Below are 21,414 nucleotides of genomic sequence, written 5' to 3'. Positions count from 1 at the left end.
GTCTGTGTCAATGCTCTTTTGATTATTCCCCCTAACTCCTTGGCCTGATGTTGAGGATGCAGAGCCAATGAAACATGGGGTGCTGCCTCCTCTGACATCATGTACCAGGAGGATTGTTCCTCAGTTAAGACTACTGCTGCCGCTACCCCCTCTGGTGCTACATAAATGTTTCTGGACTCGATGGTCCATTCATGGCCCTCTAATTGGTCTTGGAAATTTTCCTGATACCAATCGGTTTGCATCCTATCATAAAACAGGGTGACATGGGGTGGGTCTGGGGGTGTGAGGTATGGTTCCATGAGGGCTATCCAGGGTTTCCACTGTAGGTAGGATGAAAGAATCCCACCCTGTTCTGTGGTTTCCGGTTGTAACCGGCCCCAGTATATGTCTGCATATTCTTCATTCAAGGGCTGGAGGAGGTATTGCCCCGGAGTCAGCTGCTCCGAGCACGGCAGTTGTGTTCCATCTGGAAGTGTTATCAGTAGTCCATCTGCACTACACAGTATGGATGCACCTAGTTTAACTAGGAGATCTCTCCCTAATAAATTCATAGGCACGGTAGGTGAGTGCACAAATGGATGTTTCACCATCTGATTTCCGATCTGTGTGAGTAGTGGCTTAGTTATGGGCAGAGTATGTTTTTCCCCAGAGAATCCCATTAAGGTGATAGATTTGGCTGACAGGGTGTCTTTGGGAACACTCCTCATCGTGGAGCATGTTGCTCCAGTGTCAACCAGAAATGGCAGAGTTTGTTGTTCAACTCGTACCGACAGCATTGGTTCTGCCGTTCGAATGCTGTCTGAGTCTCTCTGTGGGGCATGTCATTGTTGTTGGTACGTGCCCCACTCATCCCAGGTGTCCCATTGAGGCATCTGGTGAGGTACTGGGGGCACAGGTCGCTGGCCCTGGCCGCGGTTGTGTGGAAGTGAGGAACGCCCTCGTCCCCTGCTGTCACTTCCACCCCTGGCCAGTTGGGGGCAGTCTCGAGCCCAGTGGCCGGTTTCATTGCAGAAGTAGCAACGGCCCCCTCCTGGCTGTCCCCTGGAAGGTCCGCCTCTTCCGGCCCTGCCCCTCCAACCTCCTCTCACCCTCATAGGACCGCCCCCGTAACCTCCCTGTCTCTGATGTGACGGCACCCAGGGCGGGGTGGGGTACAGATCAGGAGTGCCTGTCTGTTCAGCCATCATTACTCTAGCTGTTTCCCCTTTCTCTTTTTTGTGTGTTTTCTGTCTAGCCTCTGTGAGCTGTAGTTTCAGTAACTGTGTTTGCAGTGCTTTTAAGTTGTCCTGCTCTTTTTCACATGTATCCTGTGCGCGGGTGAGGTGGTGAATTAAATGTTTCTCCCATACACTTGAGTCACTTCCCAACATATCTGGGTTATTTTTCATGTTGTTGCTTACTTCTCCTGGAACCCCGTCTAGTATGGCCTGTCTGAACCACTCCCTTTGAGACCCCTCGTTTCCCGGGTGATACCCGGTGTGGCGGAGCCAAGTTTCTTTACACTGCTCAATGTAAGTGCGAGGGTTCTGTTTGGGATCCCATTTCATTTTGGGCATTACTGAAGCATTAGGGAGGGGATACTTTTGTCTCATTACTTTCCCTATCTGTTCTTGGTGTCGTAGGAAAGATTCCTCATCCCCCCTCCCCAGTATCCCTGCACTTATCTGTATGTCCCGCACGTTGCTATCTGTCAAGCATCTGCTTATAACGGCCCTAAAATCTCCTAAAGCCAGTAACTGTCCGGCTGTCAAGCTTTCCAGTTTACTCAGCCATAAGTTGCCTCCTTCAGCCACTGGTGGTAATTTGTCCACAATTGCCTGCACATCACCTATTCCGAATGGTCTATATCTTTGTCCTCCAGAGGACTCAATTAGTGGATACATTGGATAGGTTTGTGTTTGCTTTGGGTCGGGGCGTAACTGCATTTGATGGCTCCTTTCTTGCAACTGCCTGTCTCTCCTTCTCAGCTCCTGTAGAGCCTTGGTTGTCTCTTTGAATCGGTCCACTGTTTTATCTTCTAAGTCTGTGAGGCCTTCCTCCTCTTCCTTATCTTTTTCTACCTGTCTGCTCCATTTGTCCCTGTCTTCGCCTTCGTCACCTGCTACGTATCCCTCTAGTTCTCCCCAAATCATCACCCTCTTTCCCTGATCCTGTTCATGTTCCCACCTTGCTTCCAGAGTCAGTTCTGCTCTCCCTTTCTCACCAGGTTTGTAGTCCTGTGGTGTGGATGTATATCCCTTCTTATTTCTACTCCCTGAATCCTGCTGATTCTGTATTCCCTGTAGTTGTTCTCTAAGCTTCTGTAACTCCTTGTCGTTGGCTTGCTTAAACCTTTCAGTTTCCCTGATCGCTTGGTCCTCAAACGCGTATGGCTGTGCGTGTTCGGACTTCTTTCCCTGACAGCGCGAGCCTTCTTTTGGTGTTATATGTCGAGTAATTATTTCTCTGTACCCCGGTACGTCAGTCATTTCCTCATACTCCATGCTAGAGACCTTACTTTCTACTTCACAGTCCTCTATCCCCTCATCTATCTGTAATACCCCCTTAGAGACCAGTAAGGTGGGATACATCCCGTCTGCCACGGGTGCGCTGGGTGGAGTGTACGGAGGTGGGGGATCATGTGTGTGTGGTGTAGGTTTTACCTTCTGGACCTGTCTGGGTTGTTCCTTATCAGTTGTGTGCAGCTGCTTCGCACTTTGCCACCAGATCACCAGTTCAGACCATCCTCGGTGTTCCTCCTTCAGAGCTTGCCCTTCCTTTGCCCACTTTCCTCGCTTCAGTATTCCTGCCTGTTTAGCTTTCTCCTCTGCTTCTTTCTGTCTTACTGCATATTCCTGTTTTTTCTCACAAAACCAGGCCCCTAACGGACCGGGATCCGATAGTTTCCTGCCCTTCTGCTTGATTAATCCTTCTACTCGTCCCTTAATTTCTGCTAGCTTCTTTTCCTTTTTCTTTCCTTGCACTGCTACTGTGGCGACTGCTAGTAGGTCATTTAGCTGTTCTTCAAGGGGTCTCCATGCCCTGGTCACGGGACCCCACCCATCATCGTTTATTTCCCTGTCAAATTCTCCGTCCATGTCTCTTTCTATTTGTCTTAGATTCTAAACTCTGAGGCCGGCCGGTTTGTATGGAGTTCACCCGAGCAACAAGCCTTATATGGTATCTCAGATCAAGCAGCCAGTCAGTTTATATAGAGTTCACTCGAGCAACTGACTTTAATTGACAAACCAGGCCACTTTCGTTATCACCGTTAGGTTTCCGCGGCTCGGACAGATTATGTTAACACCGCATAGGTTTCCTCTGTCCGTTTGTCGGGTTTGTCAAGACACTGCTTTGAACGATCTTTTTACCATAGACACCTCAGAGTTTTATTCTTCCCGCACCCACTTTTCCTCACAGTTTTGTTCACACACAAACACACAAAAAATCACAATCGTTAGTATTATGTTTTCCATGTATTTTACTTGATACTGACTTTTGTTGTTGCTTTTAGGGGTCCTACTAGCCCCTGTATTGTAAGTCAACTGCCAACAGGCTTTTATTTTAGAATGTTTTGGGTGTCCTCAATTCCCGAGTATTCAATTCCTCAGCAGCCACCTAGGCTTTCCGGTTCCCCGTCGAGAACCGGTAGGGTCAGCTACGACCAAGGACCTGTTTCTGTTAGTTTATACCCTTCACTGTTTAATTAAAACAACTCAAGTCTTCAATTTGAAAGTCTCTTTACAATCTCAGATCGGGGACACTAGATTTAATTTGTGTCCAATCAGCAGAATTTTGAAATCAACAGGCTTCTGCTTACCTTCTTTTAGCCGGCCTGTGTCCCGTCACTTCGTTGTGGAGACGGTTGATCGAATCAATTCTTTGCTGCGTCCCGGACACGAGCCCCCAAATTGTTGAAGCTGGCCTTGCCTGGCTTCCCCGGAGTTGGTTGACGCAGAAAGAAGTGCTAGGAAGACCAGAGTTGTTCAGAAAATCATCAGTTTATTTCGCAGTATGCATAAAGCGGAGATCACTCGTTATACAGTGTAACAGCGCTTCGCCTTTACACCCAAAGAGATCTGAGCTAACAGTTCCTTATTTCCATTTTTATACACCAGTCCGCGCTCCCCCGCCCTTGCCCTGTTGTTTATCAATTTTGACCGTTACTCTTAACTTTCTTATCATTCTTTTGCAGCTTCAGCAATTTCAGCAGTTTCGGCCATCTGGTGCCATATCCTGTTTTTGGTAGATATTTTTGGCAGATAACTTTCCGAGAACTGACTCAGCAGACACATCCCTGTGCATGTGTCTATCTTAAATGATTATGTCAGCACTGCCTTTTATACTGGCATAAATGCAAGCTCAAGCTATATGAGTGCTTATGATTATTTGATTATCTTATCCCTTCACTTCTTTCCTTCCTTCCTTCTGTCCTTCCTTCCTTCCTTCCTTCCTTCCTTCCTCCCTTCCTTCCTTCTATCTGTCCTTCCTCCCTTTCTTCCGTCCTTCCTTTCTTCCTTTTATTCTTCCTTTCTTCCTTCCTCCCTTTCTTCCATCTGTCCTTCCTTCCTTCTTTCCATCCTTCCTCCCTTCCTTGCTTCCTTCCATCTGTCCTTCCTCGCTTCCTTCCATCTGTCCTTCCTCCCTTTCTTCCATCTGTCCTTCCTTTCTTCCTTCCATCCATCCTTCCTTCCTTCCTTCCACCTGTCCTTCCTTCCTCCTTTTCTTCCATCTGTCCTTCCTTTCTTCCTTCCATCCTTCCTTCCTTCCTTCCTTCCATCTGTCCTTCCTTCAATTCCTTCAAAATAAAACCTAGTCAATTGTCTAGAAAGTTTCTAGCTTGTTTCTGTTTATTAATTAAAATGAATAAGAAGTAAGTGAGGACATTTATGTGAACAGATCCTAATCAACGTGTCCAATCAATGTTTTAACGTTTCAGGGTCGACGGTACAAAAGGAGAAGCTAAGTTCCACATCCCGTCGGCGTCGGGCTCAGACAGCGCCTGGTACACGGCCACCGCCATCAACAGAGCCGGCAGAGACACGACTCGCTGCAGAGTCAACGTGGAGGTGGACCACGCCGCTCCTCAGGCCGAGAGGAAGCTCATCATCACCAAAGGAACCTACAAAGCCAAAGAGATCGCTGCTCCCGAGCTGGAGCCTCTTCACCTGCGTTACGGGCAGGAGCAGTGGGAGGAGGGAGACCTGTACGACAAAGAGAAGCAACAGAAGCCTCAGTTTAAGAAGAAGCTGACGTCCATCAGGATGAAGCGCTTCGGCCCGGCTCACTTCGAGTGCAGACTGACTCCCATCGGTGATCCTACCATGGTGGTGGAGTGGCTGCACGACGGGAAACCTCTGGCCGCTGCTAACAGGCTGCGGATGGTCAACGAGTTCGGCTACTGCAGCCTGGACTACGAGGTGGCGTACGCTAGAGACAGCGGCGTCATCACCTGCAGAGCCACTAACAAGTTTGGCGTCGACCAGACTTCGGCGACTCTGATCGTCAAAGATGAGAAGGGTCTAGTAGAGGAGACGCAGCTCCCCGAAGGCAGGAAGGGAGGAGCTCACAGGCTGGAGGACATGGAACGCATGGCTCATGAAAGAGGACCTGCGGGAGTCAGCACAGACGAGGAAACCGAAAAGACTAAACCTGAAATCGTCCTGGTTCCTGAACCGGCCAGAGTGCTGGAAGGAGGCATCGCCCGGTTCCGCTGCAGGGTGACGGGTTACCCAGCACCTAAAGTCAACTGGTACATTAACGGACAACTCATCCGCAAAAGCAAGAGGTACAGACTCCGCTACGATGGGATCTACTACCTGGAGATTGTGGACATTAAGTCTTACGATGCAGGCGAGGTCAGAGTGGTTGCAGATAATCCTTTAGGAACCACGGAGCACACTGTGAAGCTGGAAATCGAACAGAAAGAAGACTTCAGATCAGTCCTGCGTCGAGCCCCGGAGGTGAAACCTGCAGAAGTCTTACACGATCCCGGAAGAATCGGATTTGACGTCGTGAAGGTCGACCGGCCGAGCGAGACCGCACAGGACAGAGAAGTCGTTAAGCTGAAGAAGACGCAGAGAGTCGTCCGTGAGAAGACCTCCGAGGAGTCCGATGAGCTGAAGAGCAAGTTCAAGCGCCGGACGGAGGAAGGTTTCTACGAGTCCATCTCCGCCGTGGAGTTCAAGGGTCACAGGAAAGATGAGTCCTACGAGGATTTACTGAAGAAGACGAAGGAGGAGCTGCTTCATCGTCTGAAAGAGAAAGAAGAAGCAGAGAGGAAGAGGCTGGAGGAACAAGGCACAGTGACCATCCCCACCATCAAACCAGAGAAGGTGCAGCTCTCCCCGAGCATGGAAGCACCCAGGATCCTCGAACGCATCGCCAGCAGCACCGTCGTCCCCATGGATGAAGTCCGTTTCCGCCTCAGAGTCGTGGGTAGACCAGAACCCGAGTGTCAGTGGTTTAAGAACGGGGTCCTGCTGGAGAAGACGGAGCGTGTGTTCTGGTACTGGCCCGAGGACCACGTGTGTGAGCTGGTGATCAGAGACGTCGTCGCCGAGGACTCCGCCAGCATCATGGTGAAGGCCGTGAACGTCGCTGGAGAAGCTTCCAGCCACGCCTTCCTGCTGGTGCAAGGTACCAAACCTCTCCATTATAACCTGAGGCTAGGCAGCTTTAATTATATTCCTTCCTTCCTTCCTTCCTTCCTTCCTTCCTTCCTTCCTCCTTTTCTCCCCCCTCCCTCCATACCCCTTTCTTTCCTTCCTTCCTTCCTTCTTCCTTCCTTCCTTCATTCCTCCTTTCCTTCCTCCCTTCCTTCTCTCCTAAATTCCTTCTTCTTTTCACCCTTACTCCTTTCCTTCTTTCATTCCTTCCTTCCTTCCTCCCTTCCTTCCCTCCTAAATTCCTTCTTCTTTTCACCCTTACTCCTTTCTTTCTTTCCTTCCTTCCTTCCTTCCTTCCTTCCTTCCTTCCGTTCTTCATTCCTTCCTCCCTTCCTTCTCTCCTAAATTCCTTCCTCTTTTCCTCCTGTCCTGACCTTGATCTGATGACAACAGGAGGGATAAAAACAAAAAAACAAAAAAAAGGAAGGGAGGGAGGAAAGAAGGAAGGGAGGGAGGAAAGAAGGAAGAAAGGAAGGACGGGAGGAAAGAAGGAAGAAAGGAACGGAGTGAGGAAAGAAGGAAGGAAGGAAGGGAGGAAAGAAGGAAGAAAGAAAGGGAGGGAGGGAGGAAAGAAGGAAGGAAGGGAGGAAATAAGGAAGAAAGGAAGGGAGGGAGGAAGGAGGGATGGAGGAAAAGAGGAAGGAAGTAAGGAGAAGAAGGAAGGGAGGAAGGAAAGGAAGGAAGACAAGAAGGGAGGATGGAAGGAAGGAAGACAAGAAGGGGGAAGGAAAGGACGAAGGAAGGAGGGGAAGAACGAAGGAAAAATTAAAGAAAGAAGGAACAGTCAAAAGAGACGGGGTCAGTTTGACCCCACGCCTCGTCTTTGTCTCAACCTGGCTCTTTACTTCCTGTTTCAGGCAAGGCGACCGTCAGCTTTACTCAGAACCTGGAGGACGTCAGCGCCAACGAGAAGGACACCACCGTGACCTTCGAGTGTGAGACCAGCGAACCTTTCGTCAAAGTGAAATGGATGAAGAACGGCACGGAGATCTTCTCTGGAGAGAAATACAGAACCCACTCAGACAGAAACGTCCACTTCCTGTCTGTGATGATGATCGACATGAAGGACGACGCAGAGTACTCCTGTGTGATAGCAGAGGATGAAGACATCAAGACGAGTGCAAGGCTCCATGTAGAAGGTAACACACACACACACACAGGGGAGGGAGGGAGGGAGGGAGGGAGGAAAGGAGGGAAGGAAAGGAGGGAGGAAGAGAGGGAGGGAGGAAGGAAGGAAGGAAGAAGGAAGGAAGGGAGGGAGGGAGGAAGGAAAGGTACTCCTGTGTGATAGCAGATGAGAACATGGAAAGGAGGAAGGAAGGAGGATGGAAAGGAAGAAGGAAGGAAAAGGAGGGAGGGAGGAAGGAAGGAAGGGGGGGAGGGAAGAACGAAGGAAGGGAGGAAGGAAGGAGGATGGAAAGGAAGAAGGAAGGAAAAGGAGGGAAGAAGGAAGGGAGGGAGGAAGAAGGAAGGAAAGGTACTCCTGTGTGATAGTAGAAGATGAGAACATCAGGACGAGTGCAAGGCTCCATGTAGAAGGTAACACACACACACAGGGGAGGGAGGGAGGGAGGGAGGAAGGAAGGAAGGAAGGAGGAGGGATGAAGGAAGCAAGGGAAGGAGGGAGGGAGGAAAGGAAAGAAGGAAGAAGGAAGGAAAGGAGGGAGGGAAGGAAGAAAGAAGGAAGAAGGAAGGAAAGGAGGGAAGGAATGAAAGGAAGAAGGAAGGAAAGGAGGGAGGAAAGAAGGAAGGAAGGAAGGACAGATGAAAGAAGGAAGGTAGGAAAGAAGGACAGAGGAAATAAAGAGGAGGGAGGAAAGAAGGAGGGAGGAAAGGAAAGAAGGAAAGGAGGGAGGAAAGGAAAGCGTGTTCCTGATATCATGTTCCTGACATCGTGGTGCGTTCAGGTGCTGCTCTGGAGCTGCTCAAACATCTGGAGGACATCGAGGTCCCAGAGACGTACGCTGGAGAGTTTGAGGTGGAGCTTTCCCGTGAGGACGCGGAGGGCAGCTGGTACTTCGGAGACAAGGCGCTGTCGCCTAGCAACAAGTACGTGATGTCATCCCGCAGAGGAAGACACAGCCTGTCAGTGAAGGAGGTGAAGAAGGAGGACCAGGGCAAGTACACCTTCGTCTGTGGAGAGCTGAAGACCAGCGCTGCACTCAAGATGAAACGTGAGTATCAAGAGTCTTGGCTTCTTCCTTCCTTCCTTCCTTCTGTCCTTCCTTTTGTCCTTCCTTCCTTCCTTCCTTCGTTCCTTCGTTCCTTCCTCCTTCCTTTCTTTCATCCTTCTGTGCTTCCTTCCTTCCTTCTTTCTGTCCTTCCTCCCTACCTTCCTTTCTTCCTTCCTTCCTTTCTTCCTTCCTTCCTTCCTTTCTTTCATCCTTCTGTCCTCCCTTCCTTCCTTTCTTCCTTTCTTTCTTCCTTCCTTCCTTTCTTTCATCCTTCTGTCCTCCCTTCCTTCCTTCCTTCCTTTATTCCTTCCTTCCTTTCTTTCATCCTTCTGTCCTTCCTTCCTTCCTTTTGTCCTTCCTTCCTTTCTCCCATTCTTCTTTCTACCTTCCTTCTGTCCTTCCTTCCTTTTTCTTTTTCTTCCTTCCTCCCTTCCTCCCATTCTTCCGTCTACCTTCCTTCTGTCCTTCTTTCCTTCTGTCCTTCCTTCCTTCCTTTCTTTCTTTCTTCTTTCCTCCCTTCCTCCCTTTCTCCCATTCTTCCTTCTACCTTCCTTCCTTCCTTCCTCCCTTCCTTCCTTCCCTCCCTCCATGTTGAATGAAAATGACCTTTGACCCCTCATCCTCTCTCCCTTCAGTGCGCCCGGTGACCCTGATGCAGCCTCTGACTGACCTCACCGTGTGTGAGGGTGACATCGCTCAGCTGGAGGTGCGGTTCTCCCAGGAGAACGTCGAGGGAACCTGGATGAAGAACGGCCAGGCCGTCTCCGCCTCGGACCGAGTCCACATCATCATCGACAAGCTGATCCACAAACTGCTGGTGGAGAACATCAGCAGAGACGACGCAGCTTCCTACTCCTTCCTGGTTCCTGCCCAGGACATTTCCACTTCCTGCAAGCTCCACGTTCAGAGTAAGATCCTCTTCCTGTCAATGAGTCATATATTCCTTCCTTCCTTCCTTTTCTCCTTACTCCTTACTCCTTACTTCCTCCCTCCTTTCCTTCCTTCCTTCCTGTCTTCCTTCTCTCCTTCCTTCCTTCCTCTTTTCCTCCCTCCCTCTTTTCCTTCCTTCCTTCCTGTCTTCCTTCTCTCCTTCCTTCCTTCCTCTTTTCCTCCCTCCCTCCTTTCCTTCCTTCCTTCTTTCCTTCCTTCCTTCCTTTCTCTTTTCCTCGCTCCCTCCTTTCTTTCCTCCCTTCTCTCCTTCTCTCCTTCCCTCCCTCTCTCTCTCCTTTCCTCCCTTCCTCCCTCTCCTTCTTCCCTTCCTCCCTCTCTCCCTCCTTTCCTCCCTCCCTCCCTCCCTCTCTCCCTCCTTTCCTCCCTCCCTCCCTCCTCCCTCCTTTCCTCCTTTCCTTCCTCCCTCCCTCCCTCCCTCCTCCCTCCTTTCCTCCCTCCCTCCCTCCCTCTCTCCCTCCTTTCCTCCCTCCCTCCCTTCCTTCCTTGACCTGAGTGGTTAACAGTCCTTGTCTCTATCTCTCCTTGCAGCCATTGACATCCTGTCGCCTCTCAAAGACGTGTCGTCCATCGAGGGCACCAAAGCCGTCCTGGAAGCAAAGATCTCAGCTCAGGACATCAGCTCCGTTAAATGGTTCCATGACGACAAGCAGCTGTTGCCTAGCGACCGCATCCAGATCGTAGCCAAGGGGTCCAAGCAGCGCCTGGTCTTCACCCGGTCCTACGCCTCTGACCAGGGACACTACAAGCTGGTGGTTGGAAAGGTCGACACCAGCTGTAACCTGACTGTGGAGAGTAAGCCTCCTTCTTTCCTTCCTTCCTTTCCTTCCTTCCTTTCCTTCCTCCCTTCCTAACCTGACTGTGGAGAGTAAGCCGCCATCTTTTTATTTCCTTCCTCCCTTTCTTCCTTCCTTCCCTCCTTCCTTCTTTCCTCCCTTCCGTCCTTCCTCCCTTCCTAACCTGACTGTGGAGAGTAAGCCGCCATCTTTTTATTTCCTTCCTCCCTTTCTTCCTTCCTTCCCTCCTTCCTTCTTTCCTCCCTTCCGTCCTTCCTCCCTTCCTAACCTGACTGTGGAGAGTAAGCAGCCATCTTTTTATTTTCTTCACTACTTTAGTAAAAGTTCAGATACTCAAAAAACTGTATTTAACCTTCCTGTTGTCCTCCCGGGTCAAATTGACCCCGTCTGTTTTGACTGTTTCTTCCTTCCTTCCTTCCTTCCTTCCTTCCTTCCTTCCTTCCTTCCTTCCTTCCTTCTTTCCTCCATCCCTCCTTCCTTCTTTCTTTCCTTCCTTTCCTTCATCCTTTCCTTCTTTCATCCCTCCCTCCTTGTCTATTTCTTTCCACCCCCCTACCTTCCTCCCTTCCTTCTTTCCTCTGTCCTTCTTTCCTCCCTTCCTCTTTTCCTTTCTCCTTCCCTCCTACCTTCCTTCTTTCCTTTCCTTTCTTCCTTCCTTCCTTTCCTTCCTCCATTCCTTCTTTCCTCCCTCCCTCCCTCCTTGTCTCTTTCTTTCCACCCCCCTACCTTCTTCCCTTCCTTCTTTCCTCTGTCCTTCTTTCCTTCCTTCCTCCCTTTCTCTTTTCCTTTCTCCCTCCCTCCTACCTCCCTTCCGTCTTTCCTTTCCTCTCTTGCTTCCTCCCTCCTTTCCTCCCTTCCTTCCTGCATTCCCTCCTTTCCTTCCTTCTCTTCCTTCCTTCCTTACCTCGAGGACAACAGGAGGGTTAAAAGTAAAATGTCTTTTGGTTACCGTCCACCGCTGATCACTATTAAACCTTGTTGCTATGGTGATGTCGTTACAGAGGTGCACATCGTGAAGCACATGGAGGACAAAGTGTGCTCCGAGTCCCAGAACGTGGTCTTTGACGTGGAAGTGTCTCATCCCGGTATCGAGCCGGTCTGGACCTTCAGGAACCAGCGTCTCCGAGCCGGACCCAAACACAAGCTGGAGACTAAAGGGACGTCTCACTCTCTGACCGTCATCGACACCATGAAGGACGAGGAAGGACTCTACACCTTCAACGCTGGAGAGCAGACGTCCAGCGCTAAGCTCACTGTCTCTGGTAAGTCCTTCCTTCCTTCCTTCCTTCCTTCCTTCCTTCCTTCCTTCCTTCCTTCCTTTCTCCCACCCCCCCTCCCTTCCGTCCTTCCTTCCTTCCTTCCTTCCTCCCTTCCTTCCTCCCCTCCCTCCCTTCCTTCCTTCCTCCCTCCCTCTCTCCTTTCCTTCCTTCCTTCCTTCCTCCCTTCCTTCCTTCCTTCCATCATTACTCCTTCCCTTCCTCCCTACCTTCCTTCCTTCCTTCCTTCTTTCCTTCCTCCCTACCCTCCTTCCCCCCCTTCCTTCCTTCCCCACCTTCCTTCCTCCCTTCCTCCCTTCTTCCCTACCTCCCTCCCCACCTTCCTTCCTTCCTTCCTCTCTCCCTTCCTTCCTTCCTTCCTTCTTCCCTTCCTTCCTTCCTCCCTCCCTCCCTCCTTCCATCCTTCCATCATTCCTCCCTTCCTCCTTCCTTCCTTCCTTCCCTCCCTTCATGTGAGAATCCTCTCTTGAGGCAATTGGCACAGTCCTTCCTCCCTTCCTTCCTTCCTTTCTTCGTCCCTCCCTCCCTCCCTCCCTTCCTTCCTTCCTTCCTCCCTTCCTCCCTCCCTCTCTCCTTTCCTTCCTTCCTTCCATCCTCCCTCCCTCCCTCCCTCCCTCCCTCCCTTCCTTCCTTCCTTCCTTCCTTCCTTCCTTCCTTCCTTCCTTCCCTCCATTCCTCCCTCCTTCCCTCCCTGCATATGAGAATCCTCTCTTGATCAGTCCTTCCTTCCTTCCTCCCTTCCTTCCTCCCTTTGTTTTTTCCTTCCTTCCTTCCCTCCCTCCCTCCCTCCCTACCTTCCTTCCTTCCTTCCTTCCTTCCTTCCTTCCTTCCTTCCTTCCTTCCTTCTTCCTTCAGTCCTTCCTCCCTTTGTTTTTTCCTTCCTTCCTTCCTCCCTCCCTCCCTCCCTTCCTTCCTTTCTCCCTCCCTCCCTCCGTCCCTCCTTCCCTCCCTTCCTTCCTCCCTCCCTTTCTTGATGCATTTGGTACAGTCCTCCCTTCTCCCTCCCTCCCTCCCTCCCTCCCTCGCTCCCTCCCTCCCTTCCTCCTTCCCTCCCTCCCTCCCTTCCTTCCTTCCTTTCTTGATGCATTTGGCACAGTCCTCCCTTCTCCCTGCCTCCCTCCCTTCCTTCCTTCCTCCCTTCCTTCCTCCCTCCCTCCCTTCTTCCCTTCCTTCCTTCCTCCCTCCCTCCCTCCTTCCCTCCCTTCATTCCTCCCTCCCTTTCTTGATGCATTTGGCACAGTCCTCCCTTCTCCCTCCCTCCTTCCTCCCTCCCTCCCTCCCTCCCTCCCTTCCTTCCTCCCTCTCTCCCTTCCTTCCTTCCTCTCTTGATGCATTTGGCACAGTCCTTCCTCCCTCCCTCCCTCCCTCCCTCCCCCCCTACCTCCCTTCCTTCCTCCCTTCCTTCCTCCCTCCCTCCCTCCCTTCCTCCCTCCGTCCCTCCTTCCCTCCCTTCCTTCCTCCCTCTCTTTCTTGATGCATTTGGCACAGTCCTCCCTTCTCCCTCCCTCCCTCCTTCCTCCCTCCCTCCCTCCCCCCCCCTACCTCCCTCCCTTCCTTCCTCCCCACAGTTGTATATCTTCTAGTCTTCAGCTCTGTTACCCTAACCCCAACCCTCTCCCCCTCTCCCTCTCTCCCTCCACCAGGTGGCGCCATCACTCGTCCCCTGCATGACGTGACGGTAGCGGAGTCTCAGACGGCAGAACTGGAGTGTGAGGTCGCCAACGCCAACACGGACGGCAAGTGGCTGAAAGACGGCGAGGTGATCGACTTCAGCGAGAATGTGGTGAGCGAGGTGAAGGGAGCCGTCAGACGCCTCATCATCATCATCACCAGACCGCAGGATGTCGGAGAGTACACGTACCAGGTGGCCAACTCCAAAACCACAGCTAACCTCAAGGTGGAGGGTAAGTACTGGCCTTCTCACCTCACACATCTATCAATCAATCAATCTTTATTTATAAAGCGCCAAATCACAGTAAAAGTCAGGAAAAAAACTCAACTGTACACAAAATATCAGAGAAGTGCAATATGATTAAATCTTTATTCTCCTACAATCTGCTTCTCATGAATCCATTTTATTTTAAAGGCACCATGACCACTGATAAAGCTGGTGAACCAGAATGTTCTTTAATATACTGTATTGGAGTGATCATGTAAAGTTTGAATATATTGTCTAAACTCTTATTATCTTTGGGCTAGTGCTGGGCGGTATGACCAAAAATGTATATCACAGTATTTTTCAAAATAAAAGCGGTTTCTCGGTATATGATGGGTTTTTTTTTTCATGCATAATCAGCTGTTCACAACATCTTCTACTGGTTGAGAGAGGAAGTACTACTCTACTGCAGTACATTGACTCAGGATGGACTATTTTACTGTCATGATGAATATTAGTAATATCAGAGCTGCCAACATTCACGTAATTTACAGCCCCAACTTTGTTTGTTAATGATAAGAAGAGCAAAATAACAAAAGGTTTTATTTTGAAAGCTTAGACAGGAAGCGGCTGCAGCTCCATTAGTTTAACTAATTATTAAAAGAGACAAGCATACTGAGTCCTGTGTTTCCTCCTTCCTTCCTTCCTTCCTCTCTTCCTTATTTCCTCTGTCCTTCTTTTCCTTTCTCCCTCCCTCCTTCCTTTTTTCCTCCCTCCCTCTCTCCATCCTTCCTTCCTTCCTTTCCTCCCTCTCTCCTTCTCTCTTCCTTTCCTTCCTTCTTTCCTTCTTTCCTCCCTTCCTCTTTTCCTTCCTCCCTCCCTCCTTCCTTCCTTTTTTCCTCCCTCCCTCTGTCCTACCTTCCTTCCTTCTTTCCTCCCTCCTTTTTTTCCCTCCCTCCTCCCTTCCTTCTTTCCTCTGTCCTTCCTTCCTTCCTTCCTCCATACTGAGTCCTGTGTTTCCTTCCTTCCTTCCTCCAGCTGTGAAGATCAAGAAGACTCTGAAGAACCAGACGGTGACGGAGACGCAGGAGGCGGTGTTCACGCTGGAGCTGACTCACCTGGACGTGAAAGGATCCCAGTGGATCAGGAACGGCGTGGAGCTGCAGAACAGCGACAAGTACGAGATCACGTCCGACGGCACCGTGCACACGCTGAAGGTGAAGAACTGCAACACGCAGGACGAGAGCGTCTACTCCTTCAAGCTCGGCAAGCTGTCCGCCAACGCCAGGCTCAACGTAGAGAGTGAGTACACGAGTACACGGGTCACTTCCTGTAGATGGGTCACTTCCTGTAGACGAGTAGACGGGTCACTTCCTGTAGACGAGTCACTTCCTGTAAAATAAAATAAAAAACTATGTAATTTTGTCTCATAATACTCAATTTTACAACTTTTCTCTGCTTTTTTCCTTCCTCCCTCCTTCCTTCCTTCCTTCCTTCCTTCCTTCCTTCCTCCCTCCTTCCTTCCTTCCTTCCTTCCTTCCTTCCTCCCTTCCTTCCTTCCTTCCTACCTACCTCCTTCTTTCCTTCTTTCCGTCTTTCCTTTTTTCCTCCCTCCTTCCCTCCCTTCTATCCCCCCTCCCTCCTCCCATCCCTCTTTCCTCCGTCCTTCCTTCCTTCCCTCTTTCCTCCGTCCTTCCTTCCTTCCTTTCTTTCCTCCCTTCCTTCTTTCCTTTCCTCTCCTCCTTTCCTCTCCTCCTTTTTTCCTCCCTCCCTCCATCCTATTTTCCTTCCTTCTTTCCCCTGTCCTCCCTTCCTTCTTTCCTTTCCTCCCTTCTATCCTCCCTCTCTCCCTCCTCCCTCCCCTCTTTCCTCCCTTCCTTCTTTCCTCTGTCCGTCCTTCCTCCCTTCCTTCTTTCCTTTCCTTCCTTTCTTTCCTCCCTTCCTTCTTTCCTTTCCTCCCTTCCTTCTTTCCTTTCCTTTCCTCCCATCCTTCCTTTCTTTCGTTTCTCCCTTCCTTCTTTCCTTTCCTCCCTTCTATCCTCCCTCCCACCTTCCGTCCCTCTTTCCTTCCTTCCCTCCCTTCCATGTGTCCTTTCCTTTCTGCAGCCATTAAGATCATAAAGAAGATAAAGGATGTGACATCACTGTTGGACGGCACCGCCTCCTTTGAGATGAGCCTGTCACATGACCACATCCCAGTCAGGTGGATGTTTAAAGGGGCGGAGCTTAAGTCCAGTGAGAAGTGTAAGATCTCGTCGGAGAGGAAAGCTCACAAGCTGATCCTGCAGAACATCGACAGCAGCAACGCCGGAGAGTACACCGTCATGGTCGGACACCTGCAGTGCAGCGCCACGCTCACTGTGGAAGGTACCCAGCTCATTACCTTCCTTCCTTTCCTTCTTTCCTCTGTCCTTCCTTCCTCCCTTCCTTCCTTCTTTCCTCTGTCCTTCCTTCCTTCTTTCCTTTCCTCCATCCATCCTTCCTTCCTTCCTCCCTTCCTTCCTTCTTTCCTTTCCTCCATCCTTCCTTCCTTCCTTCCTCCGTCCTCCCTTCCTTCCTTCTTTCCTCTGTCCTTTCCTTCCTTCCTTCCTTCCTTCTCCTGTCGTCCTCCCTTCCTTCCTTCCTTTCTTCCGACCATCCTTCCTTCCTTCTCCCTTTCTTCCTTATTTCCTCTGTCCTTCCTTCTTTCCTCCGTCCTTCCTTCCTTCTTTCATTCTTTCCTCTGTCCTTCCTTCCTTCTTTCCTCCATCCTTCCTTTCCTTCCTCCGTTCCTTCTTTCCTTCCTTCTTTTCCTTCCTCCCTTCCTTCTTTCATTTACTCCCTTCCTTCCTTCCTTCTTTCCTCCATCCTTCCTTTCCTTCCTCCGTTCATTCTTTCCTTTCCTTCCTCTCTCCTTTCCTTTCTTCTTCCTTCCTCCTTCCTTTGTTCCTCCCTCCCTCCTTTCCTTCCTTCCTTCGTTCCTTCTTTCCTCCGTCCTTCCTACCTCCCTCCTTCCTTCCTTTTAATTTCCTTCCATGTGAACTTGTAGCTGTGATATGTGTGCCTGATTCAGTACTTCCTGTCCGTCTCCTGCAGCTCTAGCTCTGCGAGTCACTAAACCGATGAAGAGCGTCGAGATCCCCGAGACACAGGTGGCGACGTTCGAGTGCGAAGTGTCTCACTTCAACGTGCCGGCCACGTGGCTGAAGGACGGCGTGGAGATCGAGATGACGGAGAAGTTTAAGATCGTCGTTCAGGGAAAACTTCACCAGCTGAAGATCATGAACACGAGCCGGAGCGACTCAGCAGAATACACCTTCATCTGCGGGAACGACCGCGTCTCCGCTACGCTAACCGTTAGCCGTAAGTTCACATTCTGTGTTTGCTAACGCTACGCTAACCGTTAGCCGTAAGATCACACCCACATTCTCAGTGTTTGCTAACGCTACCCGTTAACCGTAAGATCACACTCACATTCTCAGTGTTTGCTAACGCTACGCTAACCGTTAACCGTAAGATCACACTCACATTCTCAGTGTTTGCTAACGCTACCCGTTAACCGTAAGATCACACTCACATTCTCAGTGTTTGCTAACGCTACCCGTTAACCGTAAGATCACACTCACAGTCTCAGTGTTTGCTAACGCTACGCTAACCGTTAGCTGTAAGATCACACTCACATTCTCAGTGTTTGCTAACGCTACGCCAACCGTTAGCCATAAGATCACACTCCTTCCTTCTGTCCTTTCTTCCCTTCCTTTCTTCCTACCTTCCTTCCTTCCTACTTTCCTTCCTTCCTTCCTTCCTTTCTTCCTACCTTCCTTCCTTCCTTCCTTCCATCTGTCTTTCCTACCTTTCTTCCCTCCTTCCTTTTGCCTGTCTTTCCTTCCTTTGCCTTATTTCCTTCCTTCCTTCCTACCTTTGTACCTTCCTTTCTTCCTACCTTCCTTCCTTCCTTCCTTCCTTCCTTCCTACCTTCCATCTGTCTTTCCTACCTTCCTTCCTTCCTTCCTTTTGCCTGTCTTTCCTTCCTTCTCTTCTTATTTCCTTATTTCCTTTCTTCCTTCCTTCCTTCCTTCCTACCTTCCTTTCTTTCCTTCTTTCCTTCCTTCCTTCCTTCTGTCCTTCCTTCCTTCTGTCCTTTCTTTCCTACCTTTCTTCCCTCCTTCCTTTTGTCTGTCTTTCCTTCCTTCCCTTCTTATTTCATTCCTTCCTTCCTACCTTTGTACCTTCCTTTCTTCCTACCTTCCTACCTTCCATCTGTCTTTCCTACCTTTCTTCCCTCCTTCCTTTTGCCTGTCTTTCCTTCCTTCCCTTCTTATTTCCTTCCTTCCTTCCATCTGTCTTTCCTTCCTTTGTCCTTCCTTCCTTCCTTCCTTCTGTCCTTCCTTCCTTCCTTCCTTCCTTCCTTCCTACCTTCCATCTGTCTTTCCTACCTTTCTTCCCTCCTTTCCTTCTGTCCTTTCTTCTATCTGTGTTTCCTTCCTTCCTTCCTTGTGGTGTGTATAGTTTTATTCTGAAGCTGTGTTTTTTGCGTTTCCTGTGAGTGGTATAGTTTTATTCTGAAATTCTGAAGCTGTGTTTTTTGTGCGTTTCCTGTCCAGCCGTGTTGATCACCAGCATGCTGAAGGACCTGAACGCTCAGGAGAGAGACACCATCACCTTCGAGGTCACCGTGAACTACGAAGGTGTGACGTATAAGTGGCTGAAGAACGGCGTGGAGGTGAAGTCATCGGACCGCTGCCAGGTCCGCAGCAAGCAGCTCACTCACTCGCTCACCATCAGGAACGTTCACTTTGGGGACGGAGGAGAGTACCAGTTCGTAGCCGGCTCCAGCGCCACTGCAGCCAACCTGTTCGTAGAAGGTAACGTCTTCCCTTCCTTCTTTCCTTTCCTCCCTTCCTCCCTTCCTTCTTTCCTCCGTCCTTCGTTCCTTCCTCCCTTCCTTCTTTCCTTCGTCCTTCCTTTCTTCCTTTCCTTCTTTCCTTTCCTTCCTTCCTTCTTTCCCCCATCTTTCCTTTCTTTCCTCCCTTCCTTCTTTCCTTTCCTCCCTTCCTCCTTTCCTCCGTCCTTCGTTCCTTCCTCCCCTCCTTCTTTCCTTTCCTCCCTTCCTTCTTTCCTCCGTCCTTTGTTCCTTCCTCCCTTCCTTCTTTCCTCCATTACTCCCTTCCTTCTTTCCTCCATCCTTCCGCCCTTCCTTTCCTCCCTTCCTCCCTTCCTTCTTTCCTCCGTCCTTTGTTCCTTCCTTCCTCCCTTCCTTCTTTCCTTCGTCCTTCCTCTCTTCCTTCTTTCCTCCGTCCTTCGTTCCTTCCTTCTTTCCTTTCCTCCCTTCTTTCTTTCCTTTTCTCCCTTCCTCCCTTCCTTCTTTCCCCCGTCCTTCCTTTCCTTCCTCCCTTCCTTCTTTCCTTTCCGTCCTTCCTCCCTTCCTTCTGTCCTCCGTCCCTCCTTCCTCCCTTCCTCCCCCTCCTTCTTTCCTTTCTTCCCTTCCTTCTTTCCTCCCTTCCTTCTTTCCTCCGTCCTTCGTTCCTTCCTCCCTTCCTTCTTTCCTCCGTCCTTCCTCCCTTCCTTCTTTCTTTCCTCCTTCCTTCTTTCCCTCCTCCCTTCCTTTTTTCCTCTGTCCTTCCTCCCTTCCTTCTTTCCTCCGTCCTTCATTCCTTTCTCCACTCTTTCTTTCCTTTCCTCAGTTCCTTCTTTCCTCCCTCCTTCCTCCATCCATTCCATCCTTCTTCTTCATCCTTCTTCTTCTTCTTCTTCTTCTTCTTCGTCTACTTCTTCTCCTTCTTTTTCTTCTTCTTCTTCTTGTTCTTGTTCTTCTTCTTCTTCTTCTTCTGCTTCTTCTTCTACTTCTTCTGCTCTTCTTCTTCTTCTTCTTCTTCTTCTTCTTCTTCTTCTTCTTCTACTCATTTGTGGATTCTTCTTCTTCTTCTTCTTCATCCTCCTCCTCCTCCTCCTCCTCCTCCTTCTTCTTCTTCTTCTTCATCCTTCTTCTTCTTCTTCTTCATCCTTCTTCTTCTTCTTGTTAAATAAGTAATAACACATTGAATCGAGGAGTTAACATGAGCATTATTTCTGTTTTTCAGCTCGTGTGATTGAGTTCACGAAGAAGATCAAAGACATAAAGATCACAGAGAAGAAGAAAGCCATTTTTGAGTGTGAGATTTCTGAACCCAACATTCAGGTGATCTGGATGAAGGACGGTCAGGAGCTGGACGTCACCGACGAGAGGTAACTATCCCTCCTTCTTCCCTTCCTTCCTTTCCTTCCTTCCTTCCTCCCTTCCTCCATCCCTTCTTCTTCCCTTCCTTCCTTTCCTTCCTTCACCGACGAGAGGTAACTGCTGCTCACCCTGGTTACATTAAGCTTCCTGTAGTCCTCCCTTCCTTCCCTTCCTTCCTCCCTTCCTCCATCCCTTCTTCTTCCCTCCTTCCTCCCTTCCTTCTTTCCTCCATCTGTCCTTCCTTCTGTCCCTCCTTCCATTTGTCCTTCTTCCCTTCCTCCCATCCTTCCTTCCCTCCTCCCTCCCTTCCTCCTCCTTTCCTTCCTTCTCCCTCCCTCCTTTCCCTCCCTTCCTTCCACCCTTCCTTTCCTCCCTTTCCTTCCCTCCTTCCTTCTTCCTCCCTCCCTTCCTCCCTCCCTCCTTCCCTCCCTCCTCCCTTCCTCCCTCCCTTCCTTCCCTCCCTCCCTCCCTCCCTCCTTCCCTCCCTCCCTCCCTCCCTCCTTCCCTCCCTCCCTCCCTTCCTTCAGTAGTGTAAAGTATTAATCTGAAGCTGTTTCTCTCTGTGAACAGATACATGGTGACAGCTTCCTTCCTTCTCCCTCCCTCCTCCCTCCCTCCCTCCTTTCCTCCCTCCCTCCCTCCCTCCTTTCCTCCCTCCCTTCCTCCTCCCTCCCTTCTCCTCCTTCCCTCCCTTCCTCCCTCCCTTCTCCCTCCTTCCCTCCCTTCCTCCCTCCCTTCCTCCCTTCCTTCTCCCTGCTTTCTCCCTCCTTCCCTCCCTTCCTCCCTTCCTTCTCCCTCCCTCCCTTCCTCCCTCCCTACTCCCTTCCTCCCTTCCTTCCTTCAGTAGTGTAAAGTATTAATCTGAAGCTGTTTCTCTCTGTGAACAGATACATGTTCCCTCTGTCCTTCCTTCCTTCCTTCCCTCCCTCCTTTCCTCCCTCCCTTCCTTCTCCCTCCCTCCCTCCCTCCCTTCCTTCAGTAGTGTAAAGTATTAATCTGAAGCCGTTTCTCTCTGTGGACAGATACATGGTGACAGCTTCCCTCCTTCCTTCCTTCCTTCCCTCCCGTCCCTCCCTCCTTCCCTCCCTCCTCCCTCCCTCCCTCCTCCCTCCCTTCCTTCCCTCCCTCCTCCCTCCCTTCCTCCCTCCCTCCCTCCCTTCCTTCAGTAGTATAAAGTATTAATCTGAAGCTGTTTGTCTCTGTGAACAGATACATGGTGACAGCTTCCTTCCTTCCCTCCTTCCCTCCCTCCCTCCCTCCTTCCCTCCTTCCTCCCTCCCTCCCTCCCTCCCTCCCTTCCTCCCTCCCTACTCCCTTCCTCCCTCCCTTCCTTCAGTAGTGTAAAAGTATTAATCTGAAGCTGTTTGTCTCTGTGAACAGATACATGTTCCCTCTGTCCTTCCTTCCTTCCCTCATCCTCCCTCCCTTCCTTCCTCCCTCCCTCCTTCCTCCCTCCCCCCCTCCCTTCCCTCTTCCCTCCTCCCTTCCTCCCTCCCTTC

General features: G+C 50.4%; 1 protein-coding gene across 1 annotated transcript in view; it reads left to right on the top strand.

Moving 5' to 3' along the window:
* The window catches only part of ttn.2 (titin, tandem duplicate 2), a 267,045-nt gene that overhangs the window by 34,283 nt on the left and 211,348 nt on the right, over positions 1 to 21,414 (top strand). The window contains 14 exon segments of the mRNA XM_053329075.1: positions 4,919 to 6,618; positions 7,505 to 7,786; positions 8,555 to 8,821; positions 9,457 to 9,729; positions 10,301 to 10,564; positions 11,568 to 11,828; positions 13,487 to 13,747; positions 14,758 to 15,021; positions 15,826 to 16,086; positions 16,801 to 17,061; positions 18,303 to 18,563; positions 19,779 to 19,923; positions 20,486 to 20,492; positions 21,125 to 21,131. Coding sequence (XP_053185050.1) covers positions 4,919 to 6,618; positions 7,505 to 7,786; positions 8,555 to 8,821; positions 9,457 to 9,729; positions 10,301 to 10,564; positions 11,568 to 11,828; positions 13,487 to 13,747; positions 14,758 to 15,021; positions 15,826 to 16,086; positions 16,801 to 17,061; positions 18,303 to 18,563; positions 19,779 to 19,923; positions 20,486 to 20,492; positions 21,125 to 21,131 — 4,514 coding nt within the window.

The sequence above is a fragment of the Scomber japonicus genome, chromosome 11 (assembly GCF_027409825.1).
Source record: "Scomber japonicus isolate fScoJap1 chromosome 11, fScoJap1.pri, whole genome shotgun sequence".
Lineage (NCBI taxonomy): Eukaryota > Metazoa > Chordata > Actinopteri > Scombriformes > Scombridae > Scomber > Scomber japonicus.
The sequence above is the reverse complement of the archived record's forward strand: the minus strand, read 5'-3'. Positions and strand labels throughout refer to the sequence as shown.